The sequence below is a fragment of the Lissotriton helveticus genome, chromosome 7 (genome assembly GCF_964261635.1).
Source record: "Lissotriton helveticus chromosome 7, aLisHel1.1, whole genome shotgun sequence".
Classification (NCBI taxonomy): Eukaryota; Metazoa; Chordata; class Amphibia; order Caudata; family Salamandridae; genus Lissotriton; species Lissotriton helveticus.
Window position 1 is genome coordinate 1474513799 of NC_136068.1, and position 23167 is coordinate 1474536965.

The 23167-nt window shown below is 44.0% G+C and overlaps 1 protein-coding gene across 2 annotated transcripts in view; it reads left to right on the forward strand.

The window, feature by feature from the left end:
• Positions 1-23167, forward strand: part of LOC144770383 (uncharacterized) — a 720823-nt gene that overhangs the window by 451368 nt on the left and 246288 nt on the right. For both annotated transcript variants that reach the window (XM_078654860.1, XM_078654861.1), the window contains exon 4: positions 22144-22458. In XM_078654860.1, the coding sequence (XP_078510986.1) occupies positions 22144-22458 (315 nt within the window). The remainder of the gene's footprint in view (positions 1-22143; positions 22459-23167) is intronic.

Consider the following 23167-nt stretch of genomic DNA (forward strand, 5'->3'; position numbering starts at 1 on the left):
GCATGAATAGCCTTTCTCAGCGCCCAACGCTGTAAAGAGTACCTCCCTGTCATTCTTTGCCTGTGTAAAATACCCGCCCGCACCACAGTCTCCTCCCTCTGTAGTTGTCGACTGACCAGTGGAAGTTCATGTCAAGTAGATTGGACTTCAATACCCAGCAGGCACTGTATCGGCTGTTGCTTAGGGCGGTTCTCTTGAGGGAGTGAGAAAAATCGTTGGATCGGTGCAGGCTGCAGGTAAGATGGGAAGCCCAAGGATCCTGTAAGAAAAAAGCGTCCGTCTTGGTCCCCGTGCATACTGCAGCTACCATTCGCCAAGGTGAGTGCGGGGAGTGGGGGCAGTCAAATGCGAGACTGGGCGCCCATTAGAGCATGAATATCTCTGTCCGCTCTCCGTTTATCACATGGCTGCCGGTGGTCTTCGGGAATACTGATTCCTCAGTCTGATGTGTGCTGCAAGCAGCGGGGTGCCTTTAAAAATCCAGAGTCACTTCTTGCTGCAGGGCCCTCTGTGCTGTGCTGTAGGCGTGCACAGTATAAATCACGAAAATTCTCTCCAAGGAAAAGAACAGAGGCCACACGGGGGGTTCAGAACAGGAATCAAGTTTAATGCAGAAGTCCCAGCGGCGGCGGATGCATTTCGGCATGAATAGCCTTCCTCAGCGCCCAACGCTGTAAAGAGTACCTCCCTGTCATTCTTAGCCTGTGTAAAATACCCGCCCGCACCACAGTCTCCTCCCTCTGTAGTTGTCGACTGACCAATGGAAGTTCATGTCAAGTAGATTGGACTTCAATACCCAGCAGGCACTGTATCGGCTGTTGCTTAGGGCGGTTCTCTTGAGGGAGTGAGAAAAATCGTTGGATCGGTGCTGGCTGCAGGTAAGATGGGAAGCCCAAGGATCCTGTAAGAAAATAGCGTCCGTCTTGGTCCCCGTGCATACTGCAGCTACCATTCGCCAAGGTGAGTGCGGGGAGTGGGGGCAGTCAAATGCGAGACTGGGCGCCCATTAGAGCATGACTATCTCTGTCCGCTCTCCGTTTATCACATGGCTGCCGGTGGTCTTCGAGAATACTGATTCCTCAGTCTGATGTGTGCTGCAAGCAGCGGGGTGCCTTTAAAAATCCCGAGTCACTTCTTGCTGCAGGACCCCTGTGCTGTGCTGTAGGCGTGCACAGTATAAATCACAAAAATTCTCTCCAAGGAAAAGAAAAGAGGCCACACGGGGGGTTCAGAACAGGACACAAGTTTAATGCAGAAGTCCCAGCGGCGGCGGATGCATTTCGGCATGAATAGCCTTCCTCAGCGCCCAACGCTGTAAAGAGTACCACCCTGTCATTCTTAGCCTGTGTAAAATACCCGCCCGCACCACAGTCTCCTCCCTCTGTAGTTGTCGACTGACCAGTGGAAGTTCATGTCAAGTAGATTGGACTTCAATACCCAGCAGGCACTGTATCGGCTGTTGCTTAGGGCGGTTCTCTTGAGGGAGTGAGAAAAATCGTTGGATCGGTGCTGGCTGCAGTTAAGATGGGAAGCCCAAGGATCCTGTAAGAAAATAGCGTCCGTCTTGGTCCCCGTGCATACTGCAGCTACCATTCGCCAAGGTGAGTGCGGGGAGTGGGGGCAGTCAAATGCGAGACTGGGCGCCCATTAGAGCATGAATATCTCTGTCCGCTCTCCGTTTATCACATGGCTGCCGGTGGTCTTCGGGAATACTGATTCCTCAGTCTGATGTGTGCTGCAAGCAGCGGGGTGCCTTTAAAAATCCCGAGTCACTTCTTGCTGCAGGGCCCTCTGTGCTGTGCTGTAGGCGTGCACAGTATAAATCACGAAAATTCTCTCCAAGGAAAAGAACAGAGGCCACACGGGGGGTTCAGAACAGGACACAAGTTTAATGCAGAAGTCCCAGCGGCGGCGGATGCATTTCGGCATGAATAGTCTTCCTCAGCGCCCAACGCTGTAAAGAGTACCTCCCTGTCATTCTTAGCCAGTTTAAAATACCCGCCCGCACCACAGTCTCCTCCCTCTGTAGTTGTCGACTGACCAATGGAAGTTCATGTCAAGTAGATTGGACTTCAATACCCAGCAGGCACTGTATCGGCTGTTGCTTGGGGCGGTTCTCTTGAGGGAGTGAGAAAAATCGTTGGATCGGTGCAGGCTTATATATAAAACCTACTGGCAATAGCCAGTAGGTATATATAGTTAGGACCTAGTTTCCATAGGAAATCCACAACATTCTATTGAGAATAACTTTGGCGTCGATTGAGGAAATTGCGTGAAATTTTCCAAAATGTTGGCCACTCAGTTCTGCTCCTTCCCTGGAAGTTTTGGGGGGATTCGTCAAGCGGGGGCTGAGAAGAAAGGGGGTCCCAAAACGTGTTTTCCCCATGTTAATTTCCGTAGGATGTTCAGACACGGCTACAGCCCGAACCGCTGATTGGAATTACACCAAACTTTGCAAAATTGTAGAGACTGGAACGTAGAAATGCCTTTTCTATATTTGGTGAAAATTGCTCCAGTGGTTTTTATGAAAATTAACTTCAAAAACACATATATATATCTATATAAGCTTACTGTAAGCTTACTGTACTCTGTACCTTCCCGAGTACGAGCTGCATTCTGATTGGCTGCCAATGTCCGTCAACACTCCAAAACAGAAATTGTTGGCAGCCATCTTGTACCTCGGTAGACTGAGGCACAGGAAAGCAGAAAAAGAAACGAGTAGAAATCAAAAAGGGAGTAGGGTAGAAGCACCCTGATCCCCTAGGCCTGCTCAGGGGGTCCCAAAGGACCCCCCAGGCCCCAATTTTTTTTATTTTGTTTTTTAAAAAATCACGGGGTACGCGTGAGATCTGATTGGCTGTCAGCACTTCATCCAAGAAGTGTTGGCAGTCATCTTGGGACCAATATACATGATAGCACCTCATTAAAAAGCATTGTAGTTAATAGAGGGTTTTAGGACTTTAGTTACATTATAACTCATTTGTTGATGGTACTATGCTCATTTTAGGAATTGTGGTGTGTTATAAGGTGATTTTACCATGTGAAAAATCCTTCTGCTGGGATATCATGAATCATGTCTGAAAGAAAACTATTATCTCATGCTTTTCCCACAGTGGTTTGGAAGGGGATCTATAAGCTAAACTAAAAGCAAATTTTCTGTAAATTCACATTATCTTTCTCAGTCATGTGAGAATGAAGTCTGACATTCTCAGTAAAATATGTACAACCAACAAGGACAGAGACTGTCAGTTGATTCCTTTGTGTTCTACTGCAGCCTCCTAGAGTGTTCTAAAGAACAACTAGAGCGCTAAAAGTCCTACTTATTACAAAGGTATGGCACACCTGAAGCCATCTTGATTGGAATAAAGTGGTAACCCTTAAAACATTTAATTTAAAAAGGAACAAGATGAGGGGGTATATTTTGTCATAGAAAGTATGATTAGTGCTGCAGAAAGAAAAATTAGGTCACATTTTGAGTGACTTCTCAAATCCTCTTCTATTTCATTAAAAAATTCTGACATGCAGTCTCCCAAGATGGCCACCAGAGACAAAAGAGCCCAAATGTAGCCCGAATATCACCCAGATGTAGCCCAAGTATAGCCCAATGACAGAATGTCCCAGAGTGTTCTAAAGAACTACTAGAGCGCTAACAGTCTTACTTATGACAAAAGTATGGCAGACCAGAAGCCATCTTGATTGGAATGAAGTGGTAAGTCTGAAAACATTTAATTTAAAAAGGAATAAAATGAGGGGGTTCATTTTGCCATAGAAAGTATGATTAGTGCTTCAGAAAGAAAAATTAGGGCACATTTTGAGTGACTTCTCAAATCCTCTTCTATTTCATTAAAAAAATTCTGACATGCAGACTGAAACATGCACTTTGAATACCAGCAGCAGACTTCCCTGGTGAGCAGTAGCTGTACTACAGTGATCTAATGAGCAACTAGAGTGCTAACATTCAGAATTTATGGCAAATGTGTGACACATCTAAATGCCTTCTTGATGGAACCAAAGTAAACAAGCATTGAAAATGCAATAGATCTCGCCCTCGTTTAAGTTAAAGCCATTCTTTTTGTAATGAGGTGGCTTTTTAGCTTTGCTTTTATTAGTGTTTTTAAAACTTTCATGTAAATAACATGCATATGTATGCATATATGTATATGTATGCATGCATTTATATTTGTATTTATATAGATATGCAGATTATATATGTTTATATATGTATGTATATATATATATATATTTTCACGAATGATCCTGTCGCAGAGGGAACAGCTACAGGTTGGTGCTGGGTTCGGGACCAGGACCGGATCCCGTGAATTATTTTACACGAACAGAAAACCAGCACTCCGCACTTCAGAATTAGATTAAAGGTTTATTTCAGACACTGTTAGAAGCCTACGCGTTTCGAACCAGATGGTTCCTTTTCACGGCATACATATATATAAATGCATATGCATATATATGCATATATATATGTGTATATGTGTGTGTGTAGAGAGAGGTAGAGAGGTAGAGGTGTAGAGGTAGAGAGGTAGAGGTAGAGATAGAGATGTAGAGACTAGTAGAGAGAGAAGTAGAGAGAGGTAGAGAGGCAGAGAGTAGAGAGTGAGTAATAGAGAGTAGAGAGTGAGTAGTAGAGAGCAGTAGAGAGAATAGCAGAGAGTGAGTAGTAGAGAGTAGTAGAGTGAATTGTAGAGTGAGTAGTTGAGAGTAGTAGAGAGTCAGTAGTAGAGAGTGAGTAGTAGAGAGTAGTAGAGCGTACGTAGTAGAGTGAGTAGGAGAGAGCAGTAGAGAGTGAGTAGTAGAGCGTAGTAAAGAGTGAGTAGTAGAGAGTGAGTAGTAGAGAGTGAGTAGCAGAGAGAGAATAGTAGAGAGTAGTAAAGAGTGAGTAGTAGAGTGAGTAGTAGAGAGAGAGTAGTAGAGTGAGTAGTAGAGAGTAGTAGAGAGAGAGTAGTAGAGAGTGAGTAGTAGAGAGTAGTAGAGAGTGAGTAGTAGAGTGAGAATAGTAGAGAGTAGTAAAGAGTGAGTAGTAGAGAGTAGTAGAGTGTAGTAGAGAGTGAGTAGTAGAGAGTAGTAGAGAGTGAGAAGTAGAGAGTGAGTAGTAGAGAGTAGTAGCGAGTGAGTAATAGAGAGTAGAGAGTAGTAGAGAGTGAGTAGTAGAGAGTAGTAGATAGTGAGTAGTAGGGAGTGAGTAGTAGAGAGAGAGTAGTAGAGAGTAGTAGAGAATGAGTAGTAGAGAGTGAGTATTAGAGAGTAGTGGAGTAGTAGAGAGTGCGTAGTAGAGACTAGTGGAGAATATTCAAAAGTTTGGCACAGCACCACTTGCACAATAAGTCCAATCAAATCATATCAATTAGAGTCCTTATTGAAGTGCTGGATCTTGGTGTATATTCAAATGCTTTTATTTTCCTTAAGTTTATGTACCACAGCCAGCCGACGCGTTTCGTTCTGTACAACAGAACTTCTTCAGGGCGTTCTTTTTTCCTTCAAGTTATGTCGGCATCCTGTTGTCATATAACTAGATATTTCTTCCAAATGTTAGACGAGACGTAAGTACATTCTTATTCAAAGTGACTAGGTATCAATTTTACCCACACAATTCGGGCAGACTTGAGGAATTTATAGCATCCTCAAAGTCAGTCTTTCAAAAATTCCAAAGTATAGGACATGATAATCCAAATCCAAATGTTTCTCAAGAAAAGTCATTTTCAGTCGTTTGGAATATCGGCGTTTGGGCAGATATGACCCAGGGACCCCCAGTATGCAAGGGGAATTAGTCCCCCCTCTGCAAACGCGCCAGTGGCCTGCGTTGCAGAGAGGTGTAAAAAGGGGCATAGCCTCATTACACCTCTGTGCAATGCAGCCCCCTGGTGCATACTGGTGGTTCTAGGTGGGCTAGTTGGCCCCCAGGGACCCCCAGTATGCAAGGGGAATTAGTTCCCCCTCTTCAAACATGCACGGGGGCTGCGTTGCAGAGAGGTGTAAAAAAGAGTGTGGCCTCATTACACCTCTCTGCAATGCAGCCCCCTGGCGCATACTGGAGGCTCCTGGTGGGCTAGTTGGCCCCCGGGGACCCCCAGTATGCAAGGGGAATTAGTTCCCCCTCTTCAAACATGCACGGGGCTGCGTTGCAGAGAGGTGTAAAAAAGAGTGTGGCCTCATTACACCTCTCTGCAATGCAGCCCCCTGGCGCATACTGGAGGTTCCAGGTGGGCTAGTTGGCCCCCAGGGGCCCCCAGTATGCAAGGGGAATTAGTTCCCCCTCTTCAAACATGCCCAGGGGATGCGTTGCAGAGAGGTGTAAAAAGGGGCGTGGCTTAATTACACCTCTCTGCAATGCAATCCCTTGGCGCATACTGGAGATTCCTGGTGGGCTTTCAGGTCTTATATAGTTAGGAATTAGCATTAAAAAAACCTTTGAAATTCACTGAAAAAAACATAGGTTTCAGGCCTTATATAGTTAGGAATTAGCATTTAAAAAACCTTGCAAATTCACTGAAAAAACCATAGGTTTCAGGCTTATATAGTTAGGAATTGGCATTTAAAAAAACTTTGAAATTCACAGAAAAAAACATAGGTTTCAGGCCTTATATAGTTAGGAATTAGCATTTAAAAAACCTTTAAAATTCACTCAAAAAACTATAGGTTTTAGGGGTCTTATAGTTAGCTGGACATTTCACTCATACAAAACCATTGAAATTGCTCCTAAATAGTTAGTTGTACTAACTATATTTCGCGCACCCGCAATCCACTGCTGATGATGTCACATATTACATCATTCATGACATGGTCAGTGATATCACTGACGACATCTCAAATGACATCACTGATGACATCACTGATGACATCATCCACGTGACAATCACATACACCTTTTCATACACTAGTAAAATCTTTCATCACTCTTTGTAAAATACAAAGCATCATATTTGAATCCATTGTTACAGCAATACAAGTATCTAAAACCCCACTCAGTGATTCATAGATGTATACACACATCTAATCACTTACCTGTAGATTCACTCATACATGCTGTCAATGAACAATAGAACACTATCAAAAATACTTATACACCTAAATCGACATTACACACCAGCACACATCCTATTCACATATGAAGTCATCCTACTAACTTATGCAAACAATGGATCATACTTACATATTTACTTAGCTACACACTTATACAAACACAACTTCATCTATTCATTTAGATAGTAAGTCATACTTAGTGAATTATAAAATCATTATTACAAGTATAAAGTTATCCATACAGTCACTCACACAATCATTGAGTCTTATGTATAGTTATTTATATACAACAACTGACACATACACTGCCTTTTATTTTTCTAGTTTGTTGGACATGTACCATTGAGAAATATATATGCTCATCACCACATCCATAAAGATATTTACTCACCCAAACAACTGTTAGAACATGTAGTTTTAACTTCATATATCTAGTGAATCAACTATTCACATATCTTTGGGCAGTCACACACCCCCAACCGAACCACACACACATTCACTCTCCCATACAAATACTCAGTTAACTAATCAATAACTAATATAGACTTTCACATAGCTAGTAACCAACTGGAGAACCAGTTTACACAACAACTGACAAAGTGATACAGATATTCAAACAGTTTAGTCACTATTCACTATATTTAGTGAGAGACTATAAATTGGTCAAGTAAACAGTCAATTACACTGCTACTAAATCCTCCATCCAAATATTTATTTTTATATATCCACTCATTCTTCAATGCAAATTGCGAAATATATAATGCATATTTAAATAACGAAGCAAACCACATTCACTGGATGATGTCATCAGTGATGTCATCAGTGATGTCATTTGAGATGTCATCAGTGATGTCACTGACCATGTCATGAATGATGTAATATGTGACATCATCAGCAGTGGATTGCGGGTGCGCGAAATATAGTTAGTACAACTAACTATATAGGAGCAATTTCAATGGTTTTGTATATATATATATATATATATATATATATATATATATATATATATACACAAACTCCAATTTCCCAAAACATACCCAGCCGGGTTACAGGAAAAACCAGCACTCTCAGAGGCAGCAGCAGATATTTTCTCATCTTAACACAAACAAGGGACTAAAACGTCCACAGGTCTAGTACATGCCATCTTTAAATGGGTTCATTCTACACATATTGTCAGGGTGAAATGTTATAAAAGTTCCACATATTAAAGTTTTAGTCCCTTGTTTGTGTTAATGGAATTCACGAACATAGATAATGGTGCCACATATCACGCTCCAATGTTAACACTGACGAAGGGATTTCGTTCCCGAAACGCGTCTGAATTGAATAAACCTCTCTGCTGAAAATATCTGCTGCTGCCTCTGAGAGTGCTGGTTTTTCCTGTAACCCGGCTGGGTATGTTTTGGGAAATTGGAGTTTGTATCTGTTGACGCGAGCACCATCGCGTTACTAAGCACCCGCCTCTAGAGTGACTCGCATGTTTTGTGCTTTTGGAGCTACGATTAAATTGAAGCGAGTGCACCACCGTCGACGGACATTGTTGAGGAAGGAGAATCATATTTCCTCTTTTTTTGAAAAACGGAGTCCGGGATTTCGAACGGAAAGTGCAAAAGCTGGCGGACTTCAGAAACGGTAAGCCGGCTTGTTAAAGCACTTTTCCGTGTTATCTTTGAACTTGCATTATCGACGGTTAGGCGAGGGGTTGGCAGCAGCAAGCAGACTGGTTTTGGATTTTGGTTCCCGGGACCGGGATACCAAAGAACTGAGACTTTAAATATGTTTAACATGTCGGAACGTCGTGATGCGGCTGGAGACATCTTTAAGAACAAAAACCCAGACATTTCCAAACTGCCACCAGTATCTAATGTGGCCGTTTCCAATACTTTATCATCACAGTTTCAAAAGTTGGAGAAATTTTATATGAACGGGAGCTGCGCAAATGGTGGGAGGGTACATCACTACAGGGGTACATAGAGGTACAGAGGGTGCCTCGAGGTCTTCGGATCTTTACAGTACCCGCGTATGAGAACCCAGACCCCCAGCTATTGGAAACATGGGCGTCACATATAGCTAACTCCTGCAAGGGCATGCTGGAAATCCTGATCCAATTTGCATGGAGCGACCGTGACAAGGTCGTAAAAGAGATAGAGGAGTTAGAAGAGTTGATTGCACAGAATACCAACAAAGAGGAACAAGAGCAACTAAGAGTAAACATGAAAAAGAGATTACAGAAATATGAAACCAAAATCAAGCTTAGAAAACAAGAAAAATTTGACCGGGATGAGCGGGACTACGCGATGGGGAGAGTTTTGACCTTCCATAAAAAATACGACCAGCCACGTAAGGAAGTGGCCAGAAAAAGCCAAATGCCGAAAGCCGCAATAGAGACAAGGGTTGAGACCTCGGACTCAGATGTCATTATGAGTGAAAGTTCTGGAGATGAAACAACCGGCCCTGCGACAGCGTCCAAGGCATTGACAACTAAGACCCCTTTTCAACAGGAGTTCAAAGTCATACAAGAGAGTTGGCTTCGAGACGGCAAGACCAAGCCCCCAGAAGACACAGACAAACAAGACGGGGGGGCTGGAAGGGGAAGAGGCAGAGGGCAAATAAGAACAACCACACGAGTAACCAGGAGCCAAAGGAGAGGCAGGTGGTGAATACTACAGATCAACTAACCATTGTAAATTTGTCCGAGAGAAAATTTACTTCAACAGAGGAGTCCGTTCTGAAACTTGGACTCACCTTCTGTCCGAATAAAAATATGGAATACACACAGACACGCATAGATCTGTATAAGTTTTTTCGGAAAGTCAAATTACACAAGTTTTTTAAGACTAAACCGACAACAAAGGAATCAAAATACTTGAGAAGTAAAAAAGACACTGATCTCTTATCTGTAAACGATCTTACAGCCTGTGAAGTTTTACAAAACTTAAGACAAGATGGTGATATAGAAACTAATGCAACAAATAACACCTTAACTCAAAGACTGGACAATATCAATATAGACCAAGAAGCACCTAAGGGCAATTTTAAACTTGCTTCAAGATTTGTCCCCCAGACCGTGGTGGACGCTATTGATATTTTTGCAGATGTGGTTGCCAGGGATCTGGCCACTATGAGGACAGAATTCAATCCACAAAGGAAGCACTTTAACATCACCAAGGAACAAAAACTAGCGATCAAGTGCTTGACGGAGGATAAAAAGATTGTTTGTAAGCCCTCCGATAAAGGAGGCAACATAGTCATCATGTCCAGACAACAGTATGTTGCTGAAGCATTACGCCAGCTTAATGACCCGTCATGTTATAGTGTCATTATGAAAAAGGACTATCTGACGAGCATAGATGAATTGCACAAACTGCTCAAAAAGTGGCACGACCGACAGATGATTGATCTTGATGAATATCTCTTTTTAAAAACCATAAATCCTACCTTACCTTGTTTTTACCATTTGCCCAAGGTACATAAGAACATTCATAATCCTCCTGGAAGACCGATTATTTCTTCAATAGGAGGCCTCACAGAGAACCTCTCCAAATTTTTGGACCATTTCCTGTTCGGTTTTGTTCTGTCACTCAAATCATATATCAGAGACTCCACAGACTTTATCGAAAAGGTGGAATCCCTTGTTTGGCAATCTTCATATGTACTAACTACTCTGGATATTACAGGTCTCTATACGTGTATAGAACATGAACAAGGACTCACCGCTGTTGAATTTTTCCTGAACAAAAGAGAACTGAAATTTGCATTGCATAATAAGATGCTATTGGAACTTATAGGATTCTGTCTGTACAATAACATCTTACTTTTTCAGGATATAATATATCGACAGTGTTCTGGGGCGGCGATGGGATCCTGCTTCGCCCCCAGCTATGCGAATTTATTCGTAGGCTGGTGGGAGGAGCAGGTAGCCTGGGCCCCCAGTCATGCCACTTGGAACAACAAGATAGTGGCCTGGAGCAGGTACATTGACGACCTGTTCCTAGTATGGGATGGGTCCTTAGAAGAGGCCAACCAGTACATATCAGTACTAAATAACAATAAATGTAATCTCAAGTTCACAGGGGAAGTTAGCAAAGAAAAGGTTAACTATCTGGATCTCCAAGTGAGCGTGAAAAATGGTCACATTAGTACTCAGTTGTATCGTAAACCAACTGCTGGGAACAGCATTTTACATGCTTCCAGCAGCCATTCCCGTAAACTTATCACCAATATTCCATACGGTGAATTTCTACGACTAAAACGTAATTGTACACAGAATGAAGATTTTGAACATGCTGCTATGGATAGTATAGAGAGATTTCGCAATAGGGGTTATAATGAGAATCTGCTCCAAGAAGCTTTGAATAAAGTTAGAAAGATACCTAGGAGCACCCTGTTTGTAGATAAAAAGACTGTCTCTACCAAGGATGATCAATTCCGCATGATTACACCATTTGCTGCGGACTCATATAAACTAAGGTCTATCTTATCCAAACACTGGCATATCCTTAAGTCTGACCCAATTGTGGGTCCTGACATCCCTGCTGCACCTTTAATAACTTTTAGGAGGGCAAGATCGTTATGTGATGAGATGGTCCATAGTTACTTACCACCACAGGAGAAACAATTAGGAACTCTGAAAGATGCAAAAGGCTTCTTCCCCTGCGGGAAATGTAAAGCCTGCTCAGCTAGCAAAAGAACTCTAGCTTATGATGTCACAGGTTGCAAAGGTGGCAAGAAAATAACTAAATTCATGTCTTGCCACACAGACCACGCAGTTTACTGTTTGGTTTGCCCTTGTCCGCTTAGGTACGTGGGTAGTACCATCAATCCTGTGAAATTACGGGTGCTGGAGCATATGCGGGCGATTGCCAATAAAGATTTTACCTACCCAGTAGCCCGTCATTTTGCCATAAAGCATCATAGTGACCGGAATCTGCTAAGATACTTCTGCCTAGATCAAGTAGCTGAAAACCCCAGAGGGGGCAATAGATTGCAGGCATTAAGGCGACTTGAATCCAGATGTATCATAGATCTTGAGACCAGGGCACCCAAGGGGCTGAATATAGGGGAGGAACTTGCTTCCCATTTGGGCTAAAAGAAAAAGAAAAGGATTAATGTTGGTTTTCATGTGCTATATGTAAAACTGTTTCGAAAATTTGATTATGGTAATTTTGATGAATTGACTGAGTTGGAATTTCTGAAGATGTATATGGTAGAAAATACTTTCTTATTTTTTGTTTAGGTGATAACTTGCAAGTTCTGTCATTTCTTTCTTTCTTCTTTTTTCTGGCCTGAGAATGCAGCAACCTAAGATTGGGTTGCAATTGCCGATCCACGGCTAGATCTTTGCCTAGTTGAGCGCTTTTCAAATGTGTGATTTTCACTTCAATTATGCATTGTGTTTTTCAATGCCATTTTCTCAGGCATATGTTTTTGGATAACTTTAGCCGATACACGGCGAGATCTTTACTGAATAACCGCATTATGAATTGGCGGTCGTTTTAGAAATGACTTTAATATGTGGAACTTTTATAACATTTCACCCTGACAATATGTGTAGAATGAACCCATTTAAAGATGGCGTGTACTAGACCTGTGGACGTTTTAGTCCCTTGTTTGTGTTAATGGAATTCACGAACATAGATAATGGCGCCACATATCACGCTCCAATGTTAACACTGACGAAGGGATTTCGTTCCCTAAATGCGTCTGAATTGAATAAACCTCTCTGCTGAAAATATCTGCTGCTGCCTCTGAGAGTGCTGGTTTTTCCTGTAACCCGGCTGGGTATGTTTTGGGAAATTGGAGTTTGTATCTATTGACGCGAGCACCATCGCGTTACTAAGCACCCGCCTCTAGAGTGACTCGCATGTTTGGTGCTTTTGGAGCTACGATATATATATATATATATATATATATATATAGAGAGAGAGAGAGAGAGAGAGAGAGAGAGAGAGATATGGAGAACATACATTTTAATCAGCAAGCAGACCCATGGGAGTGAAAGGTCCATCAATGATTATAAGACATGCCCCCATATTTACCGAAAAACGTTTTTTGTGGTAAAATGCTGGTACACTACCCAAGTCAAGAGGTACCAGAAGTCTATACGCGGGAGCCTATGAAGTACTCACTCTGTGAAGAGACAAAACCAACAGGTCAATGTACAGATTATCCACGATTGAAATGTAATAACAGGAGAAGAGAAGAGAAAAACCTGAAGGGAAAGAAGAGCCCCAGAGGTCCTTGAAAAAATTCCCATCAGCCCGCTCAATAGCGGAATGTCGTCATCTGGGTAGAATGGTTGACAAAGGCAATGTCCATGATGCCCTTCCTTAGGAAGCACCCAAGGCTAGCAACAACTTAGGACCATTGCGTTGACCCTCAACCAACAGAGACACGGACTGAAAAGGATTGAATTGCAGTGCTCAAAAGAATGTGTGGTAAAGAAAAGAAACAAGGTTCATAATCCAAGTGTTGTTAAAAATACCTACCTTGATGTCATAAAAAAACTTTATTGGGTCTGACCATCAAGGTGGTATGGTTAAAAGCAGAGTGCCAATAGCATGCAAGAAATTGCTATTAATCATGAGTCTTAAATGGTCGACATGTTTCAGCCTTAAAAAGGCTTTCTTCAGGACCTATGATGTACTACTGCAATAAAGAAAAAACGTGAATGAACTTACTGGGTGCAAGCCTCAATAAGTGAATCTGTCCTCCAAAAGTAAGGAGTCAGAAGTCTTCTCCCGAATTGCAGGGAGGAAAAACCTCACCTCACCTGGCACTTGCTCACAGTGAAGGAGGCCACGCACTCTCCGTCGTTACCTCGCTCAAAACTGTGAGTCGAGCGAGGTAACGACGGAGAGTGCGTGCATGCAGTAGTACATCATAGGTCCTGAAGAAAGCCTTTTTAAGGCTGAAACATGTCGACCATTTAAGACTCATGATTAATAGCAATTTCTTGCATGCTATTGGCACTCTGCTTTTAACCATACCACCTTGATGGTCAGACCCAATAAAGTTTTTTTATGACATCAAGGTAGGTATTTTTAACAACACTTGGATTATGAACCTTGTTTCTTTTCTTTACCACACATTCTTTTGAGCACTGCAATTCAATCCTTTTCAGTCCGTGTCTCTGTTGGTTGAGGGTCAACGCAATGGTCCTAAGTTGTTGCTAGCCTTGGGTGCTTCCTAAGGAAGGGCATCATGGACATTGCCTTTGTCAACCATTCTACCCAGATGACGACATTCCGCTATTGAGCGGGCTGATGGGAATTTTTTCAAGGACCTCTGGGGCTCTTCTTTCCCTTCAGGTTTTTCTCTTCTCTTCTCCTGTTATTACATTTCAATCGTGGATAATCTGTACATTGACCTGTTGGTTTTGTCTCTTCACAGAGTGAGTACTTCATAGGCTCCCGCGTATAGACTTCTGGTACCTCTCGTGTTGTGTATGACTTAGTTGGGGGACAAGGTACCGTCAAGTCTTTAAACACTTCTCCCCTTAGGCCCTCCCCTACCCAGTTTGGTTTGTCGACACTACCCAAGTCCCCATGGAAATGGGCCATGCTTTTGTCTTGTTTTGATAGTCATGAAACTCCACCCCATTACTGCAGTACAAGATCCATTTATCACATCCACTTGGATATGGTAGGAAGTTAAAACATTACCCACCAATGTGAAAACCCACAGCCAGCAGCCAACAATCGGAATACTCATGACAGGGAAACACATAGCTCAGGGAAATGCTCAAAACACACTTCTTGTGTGTGGTCTAAAGATCCAACTTGTCTTTGTACCGCTAGCATTGAAACTGCAGCCATCCAGCAAACAGCAGTATGCATGCCAAAGCACCCCACAATTCCAAAAGGCTAAGAAATTTGTAAACGTTATGCTTGATCAAAACATTTAACATGTTATAATCTGGGGACACCTACTTTTGTTTTAGCAGCAGTCCTGTTCTGGGGCCAGAGGCACAGCGGCTTATATTTTAAGTTTGGACCAGCGCTCCGCGCACCAAGCCCACATCTCGCCGCACCCGCTTCGCGGGTGCCGCTTCGACGGGAGGAGTGAACAGCAACTCAGCGGGACATCTCTTGTGGCGGTAAGGCGGCAGTGGGCGCGAGGCGTCAGCGGGGCTGCGAGTGTGCGGGGACTTCATTTCCCAGAAGTCCCTGCAAGACCAAGGAAGAGCTTCCTGTCCGCTCTCCCTGCTGGCCCGCCCCCCGCCCCCGCCACGAGGCTTTTTAGAGGCGACCCAGTCCTCTGACTGGTGGGACACCTACTTTTGTTTTAGCAGCAGTCCTGTTCTGGGGCCAGAGGCACAGCGGCTTATATTTTAAGTTTGGACCAGCGCTCCGCGCACCAAGCCCACATCTCGCCGCACCCGCTTCGCGGGTGCCGCTTCGACGGGAGGAGTGAACAGCAACTCAGCGGGACATCTCTTGTGGCGGTAAGGCGGCAGTGGGCGCGAGGCGTCAGCGGGGCTGCGAGTGTGCGGGGACTTCATTTCCCAGAAGTCCCTGCAAGACCAAGGAAGAGCTTCCGGTCCGCTCTCCCTGCTGGCCCGCCCCCCGCCCCCCCCACGAGGCTTTTTAGAGGCGACCCAGTCCTCTGACTGGTGGGACACCTACTTTTGTTTTAGCAGCAGTCCTGTTCTGGGGCCAGAGGCACAGCGGCTTATATTTTAAGTTTGGACCAGCGCTCCGCGCACCAAGCCCACATCTCGCCGCACCCGCTTCGCGGGTGCCGCTTCGACGGGAGGAGTGAACAGCAACTCAGCGGGACATCTCTTGTGGCGGTAAGGCGGCAGTGGGCGCGAGGCGTCAGCGGGGCTGCGAGTGTGCGGGGACTTCATTTCCCAGAAGTCCCTGCAAGACCAAGGAAGAGCTTCCGGTCCGCTCTCCCTGCTGGCCCGCCCCCCGCCCCCCCCCCACGAGGCTTTTTAGAGGCGACCCAGTCCTCTGACTGGTGGGACACCTACTTTTGTTTTAGCAGCAGTCCTGTTCTGGGGCCAGAGGCACAGCGGCTTATATTTTAAGTTTGGACCAGCGCTCCGCGCACCAAGCCCCCATCTCGCCGCACCCGCTTCGCGGGTGCCGCTTCGACGGGAGGAGTGAACAGCAACTCAGCGGGACATCTCTTGTGGCAGTAAGGCGGCAGTGGGCGCGAGGCGTCAGCGGGGCTGCGAGTGTGCGGGGACTTCATTTCCCAGAAGTCCCTGCAAGACCAAGGAAGAGCTTCCGGTCCGCTCTCCCTGCTGGCCCGCCCCCCACGCCCCCTTTATCACAGTCTCCGACTCCCGCAGCGCGGGACGCAGCCCGGGCGAAGACAGGGCAAAGACTGGGCCGTTTGAGGCCGTTCGAGGACGGCTGAGGACTGGACTGGCCTACCCTCTTTCGCCCATTCGGCTATATCGTTAAATTGTGGTTGGTGTTGTTATTAATATTTATAATCCATAGGAGGCCTTATTTAGGTTTTCATTGTGTATAAATATGTCCGTTAGGATAACCCGTAGCAAGACTGGTAAGGGAAACACTTCAATCAGTGGTCCAATGGATGATTTTATCACTCGTACCAACCTGGCCATTGATGAGGAAATTTCTAAATTGCAGACTCGTGTTTCTCTCGAGTTGGCAGCCGCTAGAAGATTATCGGAGGTAATTACTGTTTCAAAAAAATCTTCACTGGGGCATATAGCTACTGCTGTTACCCCGGAGCGACCTGCCACCCTTAAGTCATTAGTCCTGCAGGCAGAGGTTCACCAGGTTCCAACTCTACAACTTGCCTCACAGGTCCTAGAGCCAATTGTTGATGCTGGTGATATGATTCCACCTGTATTGTCTCCTGTGAAGAATGTTAGTTTTAATTTTTCTATCTCAGCACCTCCAAAATCTTCCGCTGACACGCAGGTCACTAGCTCTAATTTCCCCGACCCTGTAATTTTTAACTCATCCAGAATTAATGTAAATTCGGGTAATTTCCCAAAAAGGAAAAAGATCTCCCGGTATACCTATTACGGGAAAAAGGCAAGAGTTGTGGTGGCACAGAAACTAAAACCGCCCCCTGTACCAATCCCCAATATAACTGAAGAGATTACCCTTAAGGAACAGACACATTTAGAAGGTGCCAAAGGGGGGCTAGTTCCCACTCAAACCACTACCACACTACAAGAGGGGGGCTCAACTGTTGAGGGCCAGGAAGGGAAGGAAGGGAAGGACGGGGAATTTATAGGCATAGTTTGGGAAACACTCAAGAAACTACTTTCCCCTCTTGCTCATAGACTCTCATCCATTGAAAACAGTCTGTTGGAGATGGAGAAAAGCATTATAGCTTTGGCCACTCTTGGCTTGAGAAGTCTAGAAAACCAGGGCATTGGGGTAGAGGATTCGATTTCACAGGTATCTTCTCTTCCTCCACCTGTACTACCACCGGAACGTCCGGTTCCGAAACCACGAACTGTGGGTGTGAACTAAACTGCTGCATCTGTTAAACCTGTTGTCCCCTCCCGTTCTTGTTCTGTACCCATCCTAAACTCTACTGTAGTCCCTCCTGCTAAACCATGCCCCACAGAATCTCGCCAACAGTATTCCCAGGGTACTTCTGTAAAGAATAATTTTAGAGGGGGTTACATTGATCTTCCCCCAGAGGCAAATGATTACGTGGTTGTTTTGACGGGTGTTTCTCAGCTTGAAAATGGCCATCATGAGAACCACTGGTCCCTGAAGAACAAGACAATGCACTGGCTCAATGCGAACCGTGCAATTCCTAATGGTAGGAAGAGTAGAGTGCTGATGGTACGACGTGTTCCTTGGGTGGGCCCTACAAAGAAATCTGTGGTCGGAGATTGTGTAGTGGTGACCTTTGAGGACCCACATACAGCACGTTATATTTGTTCTTGCCCCAATGGTGAAGGTTCCTGTGTTATTCCTAGACTTTTGTCTTTTTTTTACCCTCCACCCTCTAAAAAACCACGGGACGATGGTTGGTCCCTGGTACAGCGCCATCCTTGGAGGACCTATCCCTCCAATTACCAAGATCCCTTTATGTGCTGGAATGGTCTACCCACCCAGAATAGGTTCGGTAGCCTTGAGGAGGTAGACTGACTTATAAGGCAACCAACGTCCAATGTAGTATCAACGGCCTCTGCAACTCAGATTGCAGGGCCTCTTGTAAGTCCCCCTGTAATGTCTGATCACAATCACGGACATATGGAAAGCCATCCAACTTTGACCTTAGCACATATTGATAATGTTGAGGGTTGCGCTGGTGCTAAGACTAGTATTTTATCCGGGGTACCGACTATTGACGAAGAAATAAGGATAGATGACCCACAGCAAGATAGTGTAGCCCCCCCCTTGGCACCAATGCTTCTCACCGCCGAATCTGATTCCCCTGGTAGTGAGTCAATCCCACAGCTGTTTTTCCTGTCATGGAATATCGCTGGAGTGGGCAAAAATCTGAAAGACCCAGAATGGGCAGATTATGTCGACTCCAGTGATTTTTGCCTATTACAAGAAACTTGGGCATTGGATATCCCGCACAGGATGGGATATAAAACTTTTGCCATCAAGGCCACCCAGTCCGATAGGGGAAGGCCACGTGGGGGATTGATCATATGGCTTAAAATTACTCTAGCCATAAGAGTTGATCTCATAGATACAGGAACCCCTGACATTCTGGCTTTAAAAATTATATCAACCGAAGGGGGTGAATACTACATTATTAATGTCTATAACAGACCTACAGGGCATTCCAAGGTCTCGACCACCTTGGAAATCCTGGATACCTTTTTGAAAAGGGTGGTGGGTGAAGTCCCTGTGATATTGGGGGGCGATCTGAATTGTAATTTCGAACCGATCCTTGGGATTTCCGATGTCCTCCAAGATGAGGACCAAGCATATAATATCCCTCAGCTTGAGACCTCGAATTATGTCCTGTGTACCACTCTGGCGGTTCAATTGCTGAGGCTAACAGTTGATCATGGCCTTAGAGCGTGCAATGGTCGTTTTCCCTCTGATCTTACAAAACAACCCACCTTTGGGAAATCAAAAAGCAGACTAGATTTTATTTTTGTTTCTTTAATTATTTGGCATTTTATGATTGATTTTAAAGTATCATTAAGGGTCGAGAGTGATCATTTTCCTCTGGAACTTTTTATTGATCCACACATAATCAGAGACACCCACGGCCCGCCTTATGTGAGGTAGTTGCTGATGACCAATGTGAGCAGGCACATACAATTAATAATAATAGACGTGCTTTAAAATGGCCGCATCTTTTAAGTGAGGGTAAGACCCTGGCTGCAGTTTATTAATTGTTTGATAGGACTTTTACACCCCTAGTAGGACAACCCTTGTCTACTGATAATTGTGACCACTTTGTTGAGCTACACAAGGTTTTCTTTGATGAACTAAGAGTCCATATGTCCAAATTGCCGAGGAAGAAACAGCAAAATGTACGCGTGGGATGCCACGGAAAACTTTGGTATGATCATGCTTGTAAAATGGCTAAGAGGAAGCTCCTATATGCGATTAGAAGTAAAACCCAAGATGATGTTAGACTCGCCAGGGAGGAGTATAAGCGAGTCCAAAGGGTATCGCAGAAAACATGGGAGAGTCAATTTGGGCTGACATGTTGTTTGCTGCAAAACATAATGATAATGTTAGCTTTTGGAGGTTGGTTGCAAATGGGGGGCATGCTGGTAGACCTGTGAGGGACTCGTTCATTGATGAAATGACATGGGTGACGCATTTTTCCAATTTGTACAGACCATATGATAATGGTAAGGAGGAGGAGCTCCCATGTCCACTTCCACCACCTGTAGGTCTTGATTTTACTTTGGAAGAAACATATAGGGCTATTAATGAATTAAAAAATAACAAAGCTCCCGGCCCAGATAAAATATCGGGTGACCTCTATAAACATGTACCTGAAGTTTGGGCTCCCTATATCAATTGTTTGTTTAATGCTCTGTCCGTAAGTTGTAATTTTCCTGATAGTTGGCGTGCAGCAGAAGTTGTCCCGATCTTTAAAAAGGGAAAAAGATCTGTTCCCTCTAATTATAGACCTATTAGTTTAATGGACATCCTGCAAAAACTTTATGCCAAGCATCTACTATTCAGGATAAATGACTGGTTGGAGGAGTCGGCTATACTTTCCAAATTTCAGGCAGGCTTTAGGTCTAAGACCAGCACGATAGACCAGGTCTTTAGATTTTGTTGTCTGTTTTGGAAGTATGTTCACATTCGGAAAGGTCATTTGTATGTAGCCTTTATCGATCTGAGGGCGGCATTCGACCTTGTTCCTCGCAATCTGCTTTGGAGATCGTTAAACACACCCGGTCTGCCAGAAAGTCTCTTGGTCCACATTATCGAATTGCACGCTAGAAATCACGCAAACATCAGATGGGGTCCGAAAGGTGAACTGACGCGAGATATCCCGATTAAGCGCGGTGTCCGACAGGGATGCGTCCTGGCCCCCACCCTGTTTTCTATTTTTGTCAATGATGTGCCTGATTATCTTAATGCTTGCAATAATGATTCACCACAGCTGAATGGAGAGAGAGTGCCTGCGTTGCTCTTCGCGGATGATACCATCTTAATATCCCAAACCAAGAAGGGCCTCCAGGCACTCTTAAACTCCTTCAGCAGCTACTGTGTGACCAAAGGGCTAGAAATAAATGTTGATAAAACAAAATGTATGGCTTTAAATCCTATTAGACCGGACAGAGGGAACCTGACCCTGAATGGGGAAACTCTAGGTACTGTGGAGAATTTTACTTATCTGGGGGTAGTACTCGATTCTAAGTTAACATGGAAGGCTCAAATCGAGAAAAGTAAGGTGTCATATGCCCATAATGCAAAACCTATAATCTGTAGATTGAATGCTAGTACAAGTAAAAGTATAACTCCTGTACTTGAACTTTTTAAATTTAAAATTCAATCTGCCGCTTTATATGGGGCTGAGATATGGGGACCTTGGGCCAGGGAGAGTTTCCAAGGCCTTGATAACAAATTTATGAGAACAATTGTAAAGGTCCCAACCAGCACACCACTAATACCTCTCCAGCTCGATTTGAATTTCAAACGAACCGACCACCTAACTATCATAAGACCATTAATGTTCTGGATAAGGATTTGGTCCACTCCAGAACTGATAGATTACAGGAATGGTCTTCAAGAAGTATTGAATTTAGATTCTTTCAATTCCCTTCGGTGGTTCGGGCATGTTAAAAAATGGTTCGATAATCTGGGTTTGCGTTCGTTCTGGGAAAACCCAGAGAATTTACCAGCCTCTGCTAAAACCACGGTAAAAAGAGCATATTGGTGCTTTATGAACAACAGGCATGTTCATGACAGTAGAATCGGCACCCTAACTAAACATTTTTTATCCTTCAAAAGTGAACCGTGTTTTGAATCCTTCCTGGACGAAATAGAGCCTCCTCTTGCCAAGACCCTCTTCCTGAAGTTCAGGTATGGGAACCTCATGCTGAATTCCAACATCGAGCGTTGGACAAATAAAAAACTGGATTGTCCTAATAGTACAAGTGAGAGATGTCCTATGTGCTCAGATTTATGTAAGGAGAATGAGGTCCATATGTTGTTTATATGTAAAGCATACCTGAAAGCTCGAAAAAGATGGCTCAAACCTATGTGTGTTCTCTTAGGAACTAGATCTTGTTTTACAGCATACAGGATCTTAAAAACAAATACTGCACAGTTCATTGTATTCAGTATCAGTAGGTTTCTTCACTCGGTTTTTATTGCCCTCTTCATGGGTCATGCAATTTTGCTGTCATGCTACATTATTTTACTTCATTACACCGATTCGAAACAAAGTTATGTTGCGTTATGTTAAGGAGCATTGTCAATTAAATGAACCCGTAGGCACATTATGCACTTCATGCTGTAATGCACATGTAAAGTGAGGGTTGTTTTGAATAGATATTGTATGGTGTTCTCTGATACATTATAGTATGGTACATACTGGTTATATGAGCTTAAACTGCACACATGACCATCTCTTGATAGGATCACACTTGGCTGAGCAGCCCAGTCTGGTGGCATTAAACTTGTATCAATCAGGTGTAAAGGAATTTGTTTTGTTTTTTTGCAGATCAAGAACCTATACGTCTGGTCAATGGCCCTAGCCGTTGTGCTGGCAGAGTGGAGATCCTCTACCAGAATCGATGGGGACCCGTGTGCGATGACAACTGGGACACGCTGAGGGGAGGAGTTGTGTGCAGACAGCTGGACTGTGGCGTGGTTCTGTCGGCACCAGGCAATGCTGCCTTTGGCTTTGAAACTGATCATTTCTGGCTGGATGATGTTGACTGCAATGGATCGGAGAGCAAGCTAAGTGACTGCAAAGCCAAGCCTTGGGGAAAGCATAACTGTCAAATTAGAGAAGCAGCTAGTGCCGTGTGCTCAGGTATGTGATCTCTTAATGTATGATGAAGCCTAAACATAGATGGGGCGGAAGTTAGCAACATAGGGAGCAAAACGTTTGTGTGAAATTTGCGGTAATGTAAATACTGAATTGCTTGAAAGCTTGTACATAGGAAAGTGTGTTACTGCGGAACAGGTAACAGGGATGGAAAATCCTGCAATATGCATGGCAGTCTTCCCATTCAATAGTGTTTTAGTGCAGCAAACCCCTAGGAGTGCCTTGATTAAATTCAACAGAGGTGACAACAAGCATCATAAATATTTGTAAGAGTATTGATTTATTTTGGCTGCGTAAACTGAATCTATTATAGTGAGAGATAGTTGGGATTTCTGTAAGTATATTGTACGTTCTTACAATATGGCCTAGTCATAAGGATGCTATGTAGCTAGAAAATGGGACAGACTAATACAGTTAGATAAGTTGTATACTCCTATAGTTAGGAATGGGATATTGTCCAAGCTACCTGGCATTGGCTAATGGGGCTGGGTAGCCCAAGATGGTTAAAATTGGGCCAAATACATCTGGGAACCAACAGACCTCAATCATTTGGATCGAGACTGGGTAACACTTGGTCTGGCCCTGGCTAAAAGGAATATACCTCTTAACTGGGGTTCCAAGTGGAACCCCGACCTTGCAAAATTGGTACCGAGATATGGACACATCAATGGCGACGAAAAAGCTGTGTACGTAC